The sequence below is a fragment of the Camarhynchus parvulus genome, chromosome 27 (assembly GCF_901933205.1).
Source record: "Camarhynchus parvulus chromosome 27, STF_HiC, whole genome shotgun sequence".
Classification (NCBI taxonomy): domain Eukaryota; kingdom Metazoa; phylum Chordata; class Aves; order Passeriformes; family Thraupidae; genus Camarhynchus; species Camarhynchus parvulus.
Genome location: NC_044597.1, coordinates 2,688,238 through 2,704,587, shown reverse-complemented (window position 1 = coordinate 2,704,587; position 16,350 = coordinate 2,688,238). Strand labels below are relative to the sequence as shown.

Here is a 16,350-nt window from a genome sequence, read left to right as displayed (position 1 = left end):
CGTCGAGTGGGTGGTGCCGATCGCGGCATCGGCGGCTGCTGATTGGTGGGGCGGGATCACGTGATGAGAAACGCCTGGGGCCTGAACCGGGCCGGGGCCTGAACCGGGCCGGGGCCTGCCCAAAGCTCGGTCCGACCCGGCCCGGTGCCGCCCCCGAGCGGCCGGGAGGAGGCGGCGGATCCCCGTGCCGGTCTCGCCCCGTAGGGCCGGTGCAATCACTGCCGTTACGGCCTCGGCCCTGCCCCGCTCCATGGGGACTGAGGTGCCGCTGGGAGCCCGGGGCCGTGACTCAGGGCCCGTGTTCAGTGGGGTTGCTCCTGAAATTATCGAGGACACCCTGATCCACTTGGCCACGGAGAACGAGCAGTACCTGAGCGAGCTGCCCGAGCAGGCCGGGTGCTTCAAAGAGACGCGGATCGTGGGTGAGGCTCGGCACAGCAGCTCCCGGGGCAGCTGTACACCGAGCCTGCAATGAGTGCCTGCTGTGCTTTTTGCAGAATTTATATTCCTTTTGTCTGAAAAATGGCACTTGGACCAGTCCACACGGTACCAGGCAGTGGAGTTACTTGAACGGTAATGAGAGTCCTAAACACCCAGCACATTTCCCATCCCCTGGTGGGGTTTTACTGCCCAGCCCTGTCCCACTCTGTCCCAAAACCACACAAGATTAATGAGCTTTGTCTCCTCTTTCATTTCATCTGAATTATTACTTCTACATAGACTCCTATACATATATATATACACATATACATTTTACTATATATATTTTATATATTAAATATATATATGTATATATACATACATAAATATAAACACACACATATATATATAATTGTCTTCATAACCCCCTCTCCCTTATGACTTCTAATTCAGTGTAGTGACCCAAAATGTGGCACTGATATTTCTACAAAGACTCCTACGCATATATATACCCATATATATTTTATATATATATATATATATATATATATATATGTATATATACATATACATACATAAATATATATACATATACATATATAAATATAAATGTATTTATATTTTATATCTATAGAAAATATATTAAATATATTTATAAATAAATATAAATCCTCAGAATTCCCTCTCCCTTAAGACTCCTAATTCAATGTAGTGACCCAAAATGTGGCACTGATGGTGTCATCTCTGCCAGGATACATTGGCTGCTTGCTTCCTGCCAAACCTTACCCACTTATGTATGTGGAATTGCCTTTGCTCCTTTTTCTGAGCAGCCAGAACCATTCTCTGAGCAATTGTGGCTTTTGTAGGTTCATGATCAAGCAGGTAGAGCAGATGTGTGATGACAGAGGGAGCACACAAGGCCAGAGGAGCAGCTGGAGCTCTGTCAGGGATCAGATCACCAACACCTTTGTCCTGAGACTCGTGTCCTGTGTTCAGCTTGCCAGCAAACTGTCTCTGCACTACAGTGTAAGCCAGCTCAGCCTGTCCTTGCTTTAGGATCATGGTTAAATCTGCAGTGTATTAATCTCTCTTAAAAATAGATTTCCTTTTTGGAAGCCAGTAGTGATAATGAGATGCCAAGGACACCACATTCCCTTTAGGGTAGGTGAATTGCTGCTCACCCAGTAACAATTTGCTGGGAAGTGTTCCCAGTTCTGGGGAGGGAAAAACTGCAGGAAAATCCCAGCCCTGTGGTTGTCAAAAATTGTGTGTCCACACCTGCCTGGGGATGGTTTATTGAGTTGAAACCTGTGGGGAAGGTCAGAGCTGGATTTCCCATGCCAGCTCAAAGGACTGGTGCTCAGCAGGAGCAGAGAGGTGACAGCACTTTGTTCCTGCCTTACTCCTGGAAGACATCTTGTCTCTTTTTCCTCTTCAGAGAGTGACCAGTGACACAGCTTTAACATTTCTGCAATCCATAAAATACTCCTGCACTAAACAGGAATTGCTGGAGTCAGAGCTTGCTGTTTTAAACACTCTGCACTTCCGTATCAGCGTTTCAACCCCCTTGGCCTACGTGGAATTGCTCCTGGAGGTTCTAGGTGAGAGTATGAGTCAGGGAGAATGGGAAGGAAGTTTTTCAGTAGGGTCACAGAGCTGTTGCTGCTCTGAAATGTCTCATATTACAGATTTTTTGCACATGGAACAGTTCAGATTGTCCAGAGCTTCACTTTTTACATGAGAACTTTGTCCTTTGTAGAATGTTGTTGGACAGCCAGCCATGAGTCATTCAGTAAAATATTAAGAGTTTAAAGCCCCCAAATGTGGTGCCAGGCCAAATTTTCTACAATCACTCACCATTTTCTTGGCCTAGTGTGGAAACCCAGGGCACTGGGAATATTTCTCTGTCTGCTCTGGGGTGCCCTGACCCCCAGGGGAGCACGGACTTTGATCCTCATTCATGGAGAAAGTTTCCCAGACTTCAAGATAGATTGGAATCCACAAAAATGTGAAATGGATTATAGAAAGCAGTGTAGGTGTATCACTGGGTGAGAAATTGAGGTTTTGGGATTTTTAGTGTGTTGTGGATGGAAGCAAGATGGAGGGCACAGGGTGTCATCCTGGGTTTCTTCTTCATGCTTCTTCTTCCTTCTTCTCCATGGGTTTGGATGGCATTTTGTAATTGGGCAGAAAAGTCCACATTGGGATCAGTTATTGGGTTAAAAGTGAAAATAATCTAGGTGTCAGTTCTTAATTGGATAGTTTAGTCTTAAAAGACCTTGTAACCAGAGATTGTTGGCCATTTTGTGCCTTCTAATGAAAAGCTGCCGAACTCACAGCAGTGAGACTGTTTTACTGATAAGAGATAATAAACAAACACCTGAGTCTGAACATGAACTTCTGTCTCAAATGCCTTCAATCCAGACCCAGAAAAACCCAGAACTGGTACCACCACAGCCCAGTTCTGACAGCCTGAATTTCAGAGTGAAATTCCATTGAGGCTGAGGGATCCTCTGGCATTCACAGTCAGGGCAGTTGTCCTCAGAATTCCCTCTCCCTTCTGGTGCCTAAGACTCAATGTAGTGACCCAAAAGGTGGCACTGATGGTGTGATCTCTGCCAGGATACAATGGCTGCTTGCTTCCTGCCAAACCTTTACACCAGCTGTGTGTGCAGCTGCTGGACTTCTGCTACCTGACCAGAGAGACCATCTATGACACCCTGCTGAAGATCGCCATCGAGAACTCCACACCAAGCAAACTGCAGATGTAAGGCCTGACAATGAGTTAAAATAATAAAAATAACCCTTGGAAATTAAAAACCTTGAAAAAGCTAATAAATAGCAGCATATGCAGCTATTTATGCCATTTTGGGGCATTTCTCATTATGCCATTTTAAAAAATAATTTGGGGGGACATTCATCATTGTTTCTAAATACACCAGTTCAAACAACATGTTTTTCCACAGCTGCTTCAAGGGCAAGGGAAGTGTTTCATTTGGTTAAATTCCAGCCTTGCACTGTCAGTTCCAGTAGTTTATTCAGGCTGGCCTAAATAAACCAACATGTCCTGGGCACTGGCAGCTGCAGCAGCAGGTGCTTTTGAACTGTGAAGCAACTTTTACACCTGAACACACTTTTCCTCTTACAGAGCCAAGTTTTTAACAGTGAAGGAAGATTTCATGCTCCTGGCTGTTGGAGTCATCAGTACAGGTGTGTTCATCCTGAGCTCCGGGCACTGGGAGCAGGTACAGTCACTGCTGAAGGCGTTGGCTCCATGGGAACACAGTGCCAAGGTGGTTTATCTGTTCCAGCACAGCAAAACACAGTGCCAAGGTGGTTTATCTGTTCCAGCACAGCAAAACACAGTGCCAAGGTGGTCTATCTGTGGTGGTTCCAGCACAGCAACTGGGGCTGCACTGGGAGGGACACCCATGTCTTTTAGCACAAAGCATGTGGGTTTCTGTCAGAGCTGTGTGCTGGCACTGGTGAGTGTCTGATGTGTTGTTTTTTGAGTTAGGTTTTATGAGCTCTTAGAGAAACTGATTACACTTGAGATAGTTTAGCTACTTTGAATGGTATAAAATTAGTAGGATGGCTTTTGAGGTGGTGTTGGAAATAGAAAAAGGTTTAATACAAGGCAAAATAACAAAGCTCTTACAGAGAAAAACTGAGTTAAGGGGAAGAGGTTCTTGCTCCTGCTAAAACACCCCACAAAAAAAATTATTTCCTTTGTTCTCTTCCTTTTCTAGTGAATTACCTAGGCTGGACCTCTTGGTCTCTGTCCAGTTGGACAGCCCCAGATCTGAGGTGAAGTCCCAAAGGTCCTATGAGGTGTCTTTAGTACCAAACTGGGAGAGAAACTTCAGGGCTTTTTGCCTTTTTAAGCAGACAAAGAATAATTTAGTCACTCCTTCAACAGGGGGCACATTCCTACAAGTGTCCTCATCTTTAGTGCTTCACAGAACAAAACCCCACAGGCAATGTTCCACTGGCAGGTAGAGCAGGTACTCTTGTCTGTCTGTAAACTCACAGATTTAGGTGATCTTTTCTTTTTTCCAGACTGTGGAGCATTTAAACTGCATCACTGGCATTACTCCCCAGAGCATCCTGGAGTTCTCCTACGCCGTGGTGAGGCGCATCGTTGGCAGCACCACACCCGAGCAGCGCCGTGGCACCAAATCTCCTCAGCACAGAATTCCTCCTCAGAAATAAAACCATCCCATCCCTCCAGTCACTGGCCCAGCAGCAGGAGCTGTCACACTGCTGACAGCTGTCCCTGCTCTGTGACACTGCCCAGCACAGCTCAGGGCTACCTGAATTCTGTCACGTGTTAATTAGCAAAGCTCGTCCTGCTGGACATCACAGTCATGCTCTGGAAGGAGGCCCAGCAGCACCACAGTGTTTACAAATGCCCTAAAAGCTTTATTGTAACAGCTGCATCTTTGAATCTAAGCTCCCTTTAACCAGAGATCCCTCAGAGTGGTTGTGCTTGAAAGGTGCTGCCATGGCTGGTGGGACCAGCTCTCACAAATGGGGCTGCTCTGTCTCCTCCTGCTGCTTTTATAAAACAGGGATTGTCCCCTGGGATTGTCCCCTCTGTGCCAGCACTGTGACTGTCACCACAGCAGTGCCCAGCCTGGCTGTCCCTGCCAGTGCTGGGGGTTTGTGCTGTGCCAGGCACTGCTGGCTGGAAACCCCTGGAATAATTTCATGCTTTCCTCAGCACAGCCCTGTGCAGGAACAGCCTGCAGGAGCAATTACAGTGCTCTAATGGTATCAAACCTTGCTCAGTGCAACAGCACAAAGAAGTGCTGATATGACTTAGAAAATACTTTATTTTAAATTCTTTAATCACCAGGCAGAGTTCTGGCAGTTTTCCCACATTATTCCCTGTGTTTGTAATGTCTTGCTTTTCCAACCTTGCATTAGCTGTAACAGAGCAGCATCAAACTGATGCTCATTTGACAATTATTTATGTGCTTGGCCATAAACCCCCAAAATAACAGTTTAGAATCCATTTAATAGCTGGGTTTTATTCTGTTCAACTCAATGATACAATTTTGCATATTGCTTTTCTACAAACTACTTGTAATAATGGCATTGTAAATAAAGTGTCTTGTGGATTTTTGGTATTGTAAACATTTTGTACTGGTTAATATTAAGAGATATCTTCATTTGCCTTTCTCCAACACAATGCAGACACTCCATGGCTGCCAGGCCAAGTTCTGATCACAGTTACTTGTTATAGAATTGGGATGAGACCCAGGCCAGGCCCCATTTCAGGTTAGTTAACATGAATTTTAGTGCTTTTGTCCACTGCTCTTCAGAGTTAAACTGTGTTTTAATTGAATAAGAGCCACCACTGCCACCTGTGTCTTCGATCTTTCCTTTCTCCACGTCCATCCTGTATTACATACAAGCTTTAATTAGTGTATTCCTACTGCAACCATTTAACCTCAGTATGACACCAAGCACTACATTTTAAATCTGACAATAACACTATCCTGTTTTTAAAGGGATTTGAGCAAGCCTCAGGACCATACCCAAGGGGCTGGCTTTAAGTTTCGTGGTAACTATCAAACACGTCATAAAGAATTCTAGATGATTTCTGAAAAATCAGGGCTGAAACAATGCTAGGAAGAGCACACAGGGCTGAATTTGACAGTTTTGTGGCAACACTCACCTGTAAGGCAAACAAAACCGAGTTTCACCTTTCTCCACTTCCTCTTTGAACTGCTGCACACAGTCCAGGAATGCCACCATGGCGTGATCAAACTTATTGTCCCAGAAGAACCTCAAGCCTCCAGAGCAGTACAGGGGAAGCTCCTGGAAAAGAGATTTGTATCAGGAACACCAAGCACTTGTTTTTGATATGGTCACTGCAGCTTTTAAACCTCACGTGAGGCTTAAATTTGTCACAGGATGCTGAGAAATGGCTTGTGGCACAGGGCAAGTGTGACTTGGTTTTGTGCAAGTGCCTACCATGTGCAGGCATATTTTTCTGACTTCCACCAACCCCAAATCATGCAATCTACCTGCCATCGCCCCAAAGCATGCCTCTGCCTCTGGCCATTCAACAGTTCTGTCACTTTTAACACTGCTGGCTGGCAGCACCAGTGGCTTCATACAGATGTGAGATGTCACCATGCTGGAGGAGCTGGGGCAGCCAGCTTTCCTGGACTCCAAATGCACAGAGACCAAGCTTTGTTTCCTGCATCCCCAGTGTGACCAGGGCTCTGGCACTCAAAATCAATGTCCCATGATTTGTATGGGATCTCTTACCTTGGATTTATCCGTGAGGGACTCTAAATAGGAGTGGTTGCCATAGGGGACAAGGCGGTATCTGAAAAAAAGGAGAAAATTCAAAGACACCTGAGTCTGCCTGTCCTCCTTCGGGCCATGAACGACCTGTGTGTGGTATTTGCAGGTACCTCTGGAACTTCAGGCCCATTTTGTTGGCCAGGGCATGCAGCAGCAGCACAGTCTGCCCCCAGGCAGCGTTGATCTCGTTCCACTCCACAGGAACGCTGGGGAGGCGGCCAAGCCTGAAGTTATTTATTGTGCCAAACTGCCCACTGTGCCTGTGATAAGAAGAATTATAAATAAATGTGCTAGGCTGGGAAAAGCTCATGGCCTGATAACCAAATAGGGGCTGTGTCCCAAGAGCACAGCACACACAGTGCCAGCCAAGCACAAGGAGGGTTTGGGGCTATTCTTAACAAGTGTATGCAAACACCAAACACTTGTTCTCTTTTTGTCATAAAAACACAACAAAACCCCCATCCAGCCTCTCCAAGCTGCCTGCTCTGTGACCCCTAATGCCAATGTCACTGCTGGCTGGCACAGGGGTTCCCAAAGTGTTACTGGGACTGGTGAAGGAGCCATTTCCCAGTCCCACAGCCTGGCACACTTTACTCAGCTGCCACTTCTGAGAGGTGGCATTCATTGCTTTGCTGGGAGGTAACTGTGAGCTAACTTACACCTTTCCTATCAAATGCAGTGCCTTAAAAACCTTCACACTGCAGATTCCAAGAAAATGGATATAATATTCCAGTGTCCACATTACCAGATGTGAAAGGTAGCATTGAACACATTGGTTTTCTTTAATTTATCCAATTGCATCTGGGCATAGCGCATTTGGTTGTCCACACTTTTCAGCTCATCATCCAGCTCCAGCTGCTGCCTCTTGAACTCACAGTATTCCTTCTGGTACCTTTGAGCACAAACAAGACAAGAAGTGCTGAGGGCTGGCTTCTACCTCAGGGTGACAGCTCTGCAGGCCAGTTTTGTCTCTCTTTTTTGCACAGAGCGAGCCACTGGCATTTGGGCACATTTACAGGTTTCTCATGCTACCATTTACAAGTTTCTCATTTATTTTTTGCCTCCAAGCCCTGCCACTCACTGAGCCTCCTCCTGCTCCAGCCGCTCAGCCTCTGCCCTGACTTTCTCAAAGTCCTCAGCCACAATCTTGCGGTTCTTCTCCACATCCTCCAGCTCCTGGATCAGCCGCTCTTCCTCCAGTGCCAGCTCCTTCAGCTCTGCCTGCAGCTTCTCTTTATCATCCTCATTCATCTGCTCCAGGATCTCCAGGCATCTCCTAGAGGAGAACAACAGGATTGCCAGAACAGGTATCCTGGGAAGTCCTGCACTGGCAGCCCCTGCAGCTCTTGTCAATCCTGAGCTCTCCATGAGACATAAACTTTAAGGAATTTAAAGATTTTAGAGGAGCTAAGATTTTAGTTAAGAGATAAGCTTTATTGGAGTTAATTAAAATAAATGGGTAGGCCTTGATGAAGTTAAGAGTTAGTAGTTAACTAAGAACTGATTGCTTGTCAACACAATGTTTGGTTAGCTGGGTTTATAATGAAGAATATAGAAACTGATAAACAGCTTTTAGAAACATAAGACAATTTTGGGCCTCCTCTGTTCTGAAACCAATTGAAGATGGGGAATGGGAGTCCTACCAAGGGTTCATTTGTCATATTTGCATTGAAAAGGCAGAAAGGTCCTCATTTTGGGACCCCCGACCCATTTCAAGGAACAAACTACTCATGCTTAATGGTTTTTGAACTAATTACCATGCTTAATAGTTTTTGAACTAATTGCCACATGAAGCAGGGAATGGGATGTACCAAAGTTATGAATATGTATTTGTATTTCGGGTATTCAATACTTGTACAGATAAAAGGACTCTGTAACCACCTGTAAATTGTGGTGTGTATTTGGGAGTTATCTCACAATAAACACACACTTTCTAACTCTGAGCTGTTAGTTTTTGTCTGTCACAGCTGGGTATCAGTACTAGATCAATATCCATATTTTTTAATAAATCATCCACATTGATTGTGCCTCAAGCCACAGCAGCTCTGTCACCTCTGCATCACTCACTTGTAGTTCTGGCACTCGTTCTCTGTGATGTTGAGCTGTGTGTCCAGCTGGTCCAGCAGAGTGTCTGTGCATTCCTCACACAGGGGGTGATCCACGTCTGTCTGCCCAGACATGATGTCAAAGAGGTCTCCAGTGACCTGGAGGAAGGGCTCACATCAGTGCAACTGAAACCACAGGCTGCTTTTCAGCAGCTTCAGTCAGCAGAAATCTTCTTTGCAGGCCAAATATTGATAAAGATAACCTATTTCTGCTCAACTACTCACCAACCAAGCCTCTGTAAGGCAAATGCTATAGGAAACTTTGCAGTTTAGTTTTGCAGAGCATCAAGAAAAGCTGATGCTCCGTTCCCAAGGATCTGAGTTTGCCAGCTCGTGACCCACTTGCCTTCAGTCTCCTGCTGAGGTTTTCCATGGTGCCACCATCCGAGGCCTCTCCGATCAGCGTGAAACTGTTGGCACTTTCTGTTGACATCATTCTTGGAAAGAACGTTACTGACATGAGTGCTGAGGGGAGGCAGCTCCAGCGCCAGACCAGAATCTGGGACTGGCTCAGGGCAAAGGGAGAGCAGGAGGATGGGGCAACCCGTGTTTTGAGGGCTCAATCGGGTTTGTGCTGACCCACAGTGCCACAAGGACTGTGCAGTTCTGTGTGAAAAGGAGCCCGAGGGCCAGGGGGATCCTGCAGGGGAAGCTCTGGGGGCTCACAGGAGATACTCAGCGTGACCCAGCCCCGTGAGGGGACATTCCTGAGGGGCTGCCCCAGGCTCGGAGGGAGAGGCCAGGCTCCCAGCTGGCGGGACTGTGGCTGTACCTGGCAGGCGGGATGAACCTCCTGGACACGCCATCCTGCCGGTTCTCCACGAAAGCTTCCTGGAGGCAAGGAAACACCGTTACCGGCAGGCCCGGGGAAGCTGCCGCTGCCGAGCCCCGCCGCCGAGCCCGCCCGTACCTCCGTGAGGGCGCTCTCCTCTTCGTGCAGGTCCCCGGGCCTGGCCGGGGCGGCGCTCACCAACGGGGCTGTGGGAGAGACGGCGTCAGCCGGGCCCAGGCCTAGGCCCGGGCCCCGGCCGCCCACCCCACCCCGCGGCGCCCGGTACCGGTGAGCTCCTGGATGGTGAGGCGGTCGAGCACCTTGAAGGAGGTGTCGAGCTTGAGCGGCTGGCAGCAGCGCTGGCACACGAAGCTGACGTGCGCGGTGCCGCCGGTGCCGCCGCCGCCGCCCGCCCGCGCTGCCTCCATCGCGCCGCCCGCGCGCGCCCCGCCATCGCCGCGCGCCGGACGTGACGCAGGCGGGGGCGCGGTCCCGGCGCCGCCATTTTCGGTGTCCCCGCCCCGGGCGGCGCTGGAGCGGCCGGGACCCGGCGGCGCGTGCGCGCGCGCGCGCGCGGTGGGGGCCGGTCACGAGGGCGGGCGGGCGCGCGCGGCATTGGCGGGCGCGCGGCGTGAGGTCATTTCCGGTGTGGGCCCCGGGGAAGCAGAGCGGCCCCGAGACCGGACCCGCCATGGCCTCGCTGCTCAAGGTGGACCCGGAGGTGAAGCTCAAGGTGCGCCCGGACCCCGCCGCTCGCCCCGCCCCGCCTGGCCTCGCCCGGCCCCGCTCCGGCCCCGCTCGGCGGCCGCCTCCGCCCGCCGGCCCGCACCGAGCTCTGCTGCCGCCGGCCCGGGGCGGGGGCGGGCTTGGGGCCGTCCCACGGTGCCTCCCGGCCGTTCCAGCCCGGCCGCCGAGCGCGGCCCGCCCGCCCCGACGAGCCCCCGGTGTCTCCACCCCCGCCCGGCCCTGCAGCGCCGGGGGGCGGGGATGCGGCCGGGGCTGGGCTGCGGCCGCCCCCGAGCCGGGCCCCGGTGCCCCGGGGGGCGGCCCGGCCGAGCTTCCCTCCCGGAGGGTCTGAGGTTCCTCCCTCCCGGCGGGAGCTCCGCGGTTTCCAGCTCCCCGCAGCGCCCGGGGTCGGGGCGGGCGGACGGAGCGGCCCCGGGCAGCCCCCGCTCGGTGTTGGCGGGCTCCTCCCGGTCCCCCGGGAGAGCGGCAGCCGAGCCGGGAGGGTCATGCGGGGCTCAGCGCGGCCTCCCCGGCTGCTCAGAGCCACCCTGACGTGTCCCTGTTTGGTTCTGTAGGTTGACTCCTTCAGGGAGCGGATCACGAGTGAGGTGAGTGCCACGGGCCGAGCAGGAATGGGTTTTTTTTTTTGCGCTTATCTTTCTGACACACTCGATCGTGGGTTGAGCCTGCCCTGGAAGCTCAGCAGCACCCAACTGATGCCCTCCTCACTGCAGTGAGGCTCCTGAGCCTCGTGGCTTTCTTCCCACCTGGGCTTTGTTTGGCGTTGGCAGCAGGAAGCACTGGGTTCTCTTTGTTTCCTGCTTGTGCACAGATGACTTCCCTGGTGTTCTTGCCTGCTGGTGGGAGCCACGTGGCCTTCTCCCACATCACTGTTCTTCCTTTCTTTCTCAGGCTGAAGACCTCGTAGCAAACTTTTTTCCAAAGAAGCTCTTAGAACTCGATGGATTCCTTAAGGTAGGGTGTGCCTTGTGCTCTGTATCCTTTTCCACCTTCAGCTACATTTTGGAAGTGTTGTGGGGCAGGTCTCTCCAGGGTTGTTTTCTGAGCATCTCACCTTGCTGCAGGGACACAAGGCAGCAGCTGCAGTGCTGTTGGCTCTGGAGGGGTGCTGCCTTGTGCAGTTTGCTTTGTGTGATCTCTCACATTTATTTTTGTCCCCACTGGGCTGTCCCTGGCAGTGCTGGGCTCTCACAGGGACACCATGGCCTGGCACTCATGGCTGGGGGGTCCACAGTCTATTTCCAGACTTTTTATCTTCATTCATCCTCATTTTGGACGAGAAGGAGGCTTGAATCTTTCCTCTTGTTGTGTTTGGTGTGGCAGAATTTGTTAGCTCGTGATCAAGTAACAAATCTGCTTTATTTTGCAGGAACCCATCCTGAATATTCATGATCTGACTCAGATCCATTCGGACATGAACCTCCCAGTGCCTGACCCAATTCTTCTCACCAACAGCCACGATGGACTGGATGGGGTAAGGTTACTCTGCTGGCTGTGAGCCCAGCTCCTGTTCAAACTGCATGGTTTGCCCTGTGCTGGGGTAGGATATTCTTATTTAACACCAGGTCTTGGCCCAGAGGCTGTTAGAGATTGATCTCTCAAGCCTGGAGGTAACACTGCTCTGCAGCTCTTCCTGGGATTTAAGGAAGAGTGCTCAGAAACATGGCAGGGCTCTAAGTTTTCCTTTTTTTTTTTCCCTTTACACCATTTCTACAGCTTACAGCTAGTTTGTGAGTAAAACATTTTGTATATTTTAGCCAAATATGAAAAAGAGGAAGCTGGAAGACCACGACGAGACCTTTCAGGGTAAGACTCCCCAAGTCCCCTGTATTGCTGCCTGCCCCCTGAACTGCTGCACTGAGCCTTGGAGATGCAAATTGTGCAAGCCCCACTTGCCCTGCCCTGACAGCAGCTGCTGCTCATGCAGGCCAGAGCCTGGCCTACAGATGTTTTGACGTGGAGGAGTCAGATTCCAGCTCCTAGAAGCATAATTAGTACTTCTCTGATAGACATAAGTAGTGCTTGGCTGGGTCTTGGCCTGCTGACAGAGGCAGCTGATCTCCTGGTGGCTCTGTGCAGTTCCTCTCTTTGTCTGGAAGAACATTCCAGGCTTTGCATTAAGCTGAGACAGAAACTTGTGCACCAGGAAAACCCTTTGTGCTCAGCATCCTCGAGCTCTTCAGTCTCATCCTGCTCTGTGTCTTTTCCTCCCCTTGTAGTCACTGCTTGTCCCATGTCCCTTTCCCCTTCCCTACAGGTGGCCCCAGCCTGGCTCAGCCCCTTTCTGGCCTTGGTGGGAGCTGAGTGAGGCTCAGGTGGCCCCTCAGTCCATCCCTGGTGCAGCTGCTCCTGTGAGTCCCTGACACTGAGGGTTTGTCTCTGCCACAGGTACCAAAGTGTTTGTGATGCCCAATGGGATGCTGAAGAGCAACCAGCAGCTGGTGGACATCATTGAGAAAGTGAAACCAGAGATCAGGCTGCTCATTGAGAAGTGCAATACGGTGGGTGTGAGCCTGGAGCAAGGGGAGGCAGAGGGGTGGTGTCTTGGAGAGGTGGAGCTGTGGGAGGAGCAGGTCCCTCTGTGCTGCAGATGAGGAAAAGCAGGGCTTTCTCCTGTCTGACAGGGGCTTGGGGAGCTCTGTGGTTCACCTGAAGGAGAAGGATGTCTGATATCAGGCCTCATGAGGCTTTTCCTTGCCCTTCTTTTGCCCAGGCACAGAGTCCTGCCAGGAGCTCCTGTGGCAGGGTGAGGAGAGCTCTCCATGGGAAGCTGGGCCTGTGCTGGCTTGCATGGCACCCCAGCTTCATGTGGGAAGTGATCTTGGCAGTGTTAGAGCTGCATAAGGGACCTGCAGCAGCTGATCATGAGAGCTCTGTTGCAAAGGCAGGGTCCTGGGAGCTTTTGCTGACATTCCTGAGAGAAATCTTTGTGCAGATGTTGGCATTGGTCAGTGCTGTGATCTCTCCACTGCAGGTCAAAATGTGGGTGCAGCTTCTCATTCCCAGGATAGAGGATGGGAACAACTTTGGTGTTTCTATTCAGGTAAGGCACTGCTCTGTGCTCCAGGGGCTTGGATCTCTGATGTTCCTCTGCATCTTTCAGTTCATGATATCCAGCAGCTGCAGTCATGGCGTTGGCTTAGATTTTAAAACCCAAACCTGAACTTGATGTGGTGCTGCTGAGACAGTGCTTCCTGAGCCCTGAAAGCCAGCTGCAGCCTACTGCAGCTAACTTTCCTTGTCTCCTCTGCAGGAAGAAACAGTTGCTGAGCTTAGGACTGTGGAGAGTGAGGCAGCATCTTACCTGGACCAGATTTCTAGGTGGGCATGCAAGAACAGACTTCTTTGGGATCTCCTTGGGAGAATAATGTTTTTGGGAAGGGTTCCCCAGCTGTTGTGCAGGGTAGCTTGGACCTGAAAATAATCCTGGTTATTTATCTGAGCTTTAATCTCTCTCTTTCCCTGCCAGATACTATATCACAAGAGCAAAGTTGGTTTCCAAAATAGCCAAGTACCCCCATGTGGTAAGTCAGCGGGGACGTGCAGATTTCCATGTTGATGCTGGGACTCTGAGCTGCTTTGTGACTGTCCTTCCTGAGCTGAGGGTGCTGGGGGAAGAGGGAGGGATCATGTGAGGATTGAGCTGAGGTTGGGGTGCTTTGTGGGAGGCTGGGCTGAGCTGTGTGTGCCCCACAGGAGGATTATCGCCGCACCGTGACGGAGATCGACGAGAAGGAGTACATTAGTCTGCGCCTCATCATTTCAGAGCTGAGAAATCAATATGTGAGTGGAAACACACAGTCACACTGTGCTCCTGCTGCTGCTCCTCTCCCCTTTCCCCCTGAGCCTGCCTGCTTCCCACTTTGGCTCCAGTGAAGTGTTTCTCCACCCTCTCCTAAAGATGCAGATGTTTCCAGCAGTGCTCACAGGGCCATAGTACAAAATATTTGTGCCCCCTCTGTGACAATCTGATCCCTAGCTCTTCATACAGTACAAGGCAATCCTAGGGTTTCTGAATGAATGTTTTTGGTATTCTATGTACTGGCTTCTGTAAGGTCTGGCCAAGGGAAGGCCTTACCTTAACCAGGTGTGTGGTTGCACACAAGGGTTGAGGGTGGTGCTGCTGTGGTAACCAGTGCTTATGGTGAAAGCTGGATGGCTGGCTTCCTGTCTGAGTCCTGTTCTTCCTTTTTGCAGGTCACTTTGCATGACATGATCCTTAAAAACATCGAGAAGATCAAGAGGCCTCGGAGCAGCAATGCTGAGACCCTCTATTAAGTGTCAACGTTTGAACTTGAGAACTGTTCAGTCAACTAAAGACCGTCATTGCCTTGGTTTGTTACGTGACTATCGAGATGGGAAACTGGCTGGAAATAGTATTGCATTCTTAGTTAAACTCTAAAGAAATTCTTGCCTAGTTTTGTGATTGGTTTTGTTCAGGTCTCAGGAGCTCTCCCTCTTCCTCTAGTCACTGGTAGTAGAGGCCATGCTGCACTGGAGGCCCCAGAGGCTGCTGCAGCCAGGCAGGGACATTCCTTCATGCCTTGCTTCCTACCTGAGTGGGAACAACACTATAGACCAAGCCCTTGTCCTGTCCCATCTCTTGTCTGGTGGCTGCACTGGGGTCTCTGGAACAGGGCAAGCAGCCCAGCACAAGGGCAGCCTGGCAGTGCCACAGCAGGGAGGCTCTGTCCCCACTGCTGGCTGTGGCCAGGCCCCTCTGCCACCAGCTCTGCACTGACCAGGGGCCCTGCCCCTTGGCAGCTGTGCTCTGGTGCCACTGAGCCATCTGCACTCCCTTTCAGCCTGCCCCACAGGTCTCTGCCTCACCACTCCTGTCTGGATCAGTGCAGAGCATGAGGCAAATGCTTGGAACTAGAGCTGGTGCTGTCCTGGCTGTCGTGAGCTCAGGTGGCTTCTGCCATTTGACTAGAGCCACTTTCTTGGCTAAAACCAATGTTCTTTCACATACATCCCAGTTGCCCCTTCAGCATGGGCTGCTTTTGCCCGGGCTGAGGGAAGGGAGGGGCTGGAGATCTGATGCTAAAGTCCTAAAATACCTTTCTGCATGTGATCAGACCAAGTCCCCCTGTCCCTGGCAGTACTTCCTGGTGCCTGGGCAGAGCAGGCTGGCTGCCACAGCTGGTGCTTGATGGTGAGGGTGGCTGATACCCACCTGGTACCTTGCAGACCTTGCAGTCTTTCCCCTGCAAAGGGCACACTCCCGTGCCTCGTGACTCCTCCAAGCTGCCAGAACATTTCGTGGTCCATTACAAACCCCTTTGGAAATGACTGGTTGTACTGCGTCAGTTTTTGTGTGTGGCAAGTGGGCCCATAACGCTGCAGGCTTCAAAATTTTCTTATTTATAGTATTTCTACTTAAGTCCCTTAATCAGGGAACGTTAAATCATTTGTTTCAGGAACCTTGCTGTTTCCCAGGTCTCGCTGTTACACCTGTATATTCTTATTGTGCAGTAGCCTTAAGAGTTGTGTTAATCTCATTGTAACAACAGTGACAAATGGAATGAACTTTCTTCCCTTATTTTTTTTTACTTTGTTTTTAGTTTTTTTTTTGGTTTTTTTCTCTCTCTGCTTCCACATCTTAAGAGCCATGTTGTCTCTTGCTGGTTTCCCAGGGATTTGCCCAGAGTGTGGGGGGCTGGTGGCCCTTGCTATAGACTCTTCTGTTGTTGTTTGTAGTTAAGTCAACTCTTAGTCTTCCCGCTAATAAATATTCAGTAACAAACCAACTGCGTTGAGCTGCTGTCTGGGAGCAGCCCTTCCCCTTGTGTTTCTTTGTATTGATTCCTTTTAATTTGTTTGGCTTTCTTTGCCAGATGAACCTATGTAAACTTTTACCATGTCGAGAAATTAAAATGAGGTACTTGGAATTCTTTCAAGGCAGTCCCCTGTGTGTGATGCTGGGCTCTTAGGCCGTGCACTTTTAGTGTCCAGTTCTGGTTCTGCCTTTCTCACATTCAATTG

General features: G+C 50.4%; 3 protein-coding genes across 3 annotated transcripts; 2 read left to right on the top strand and 1 right to left on the bottom strand.

The window, feature by feature from the left end:
- Window positions 1–111: 111 nt before the first annotated feature.
- Window positions 112–4,632, top strand: CNTD1 (cyclin N-terminal domain containing 1). Its single transcript, XM_030966278.1, has 7 exons — window positions 112–422; window positions 498–573; window positions 1,287–1,446; window positions 1,859–2,021; window positions 3,043–3,187; window positions 3,569–3,665; window positions 4,480–4,632. Exons 1-7 carry the CDS (start codon window positions 251–253, stop codon window positions 4,630–4,632), a joined length of 966 nt encoding a protein of 321 aa, XP_030822138.1. The 5' UTR covers window positions 112–250.
- An 801-nt stretch (window positions 4,633–5,433) lies between these two features.
- BECN1 (beclin 1) lies at window positions 5,434–10,066 on the bottom strand. The gene is made up of 11 exons (XM_030966213.1): window positions 9,905–10,066; window positions 9,757–9,824; window positions 9,619–9,677; window positions 9,193–9,283; window positions 8,809–8,945; window positions 7,823–8,017; window positions 7,487–7,633; window positions 6,852–7,001; window positions 6,703–6,763; window positions 6,104–6,246; window positions 5,434–5,824 (listed from the first exon to the last, which is right to left on the bottom strand). The coding sequence occupies exons 1-11, from the start codon at window positions 10,044–10,046 to the stop codon at window positions 5,656–5,658; spliced, it is 1,362 nt and encodes a 453-aa protein (XP_030822073.1). The 5' UTR covers window positions 10,047–10,066; the 3' UTR covers window positions 5,434–5,655.
- A 150-nt stretch (window positions 10,067–10,216) lies between these two features.
- On the top strand, window positions 10,217–16,115 carry PSME3 (proteasome activator subunit 3). The gene is made up of 11 exons (XM_030966285.1): window positions 10,217–10,351; window positions 10,920–10,952; window positions 11,257–11,319; window positions 11,735–11,839; window positions 12,123–12,171; window positions 12,754–12,866; window positions 13,340–13,408; window positions 13,619–13,686; window positions 13,835–13,889; window positions 14,062–14,148; window positions 14,563–16,115. Exons 1-11 carry the CDS (start codon window positions 10,310–10,312, stop codon window positions 14,641–14,643), a joined length of 765 nt encoding a protein of 254 aa, XP_030822145.1. The 5' UTR covers window positions 10,217–10,309; the 3' UTR covers window positions 14,644–16,115.
- Window positions 16,116–16,350: the final 235 nt, after the last annotated feature.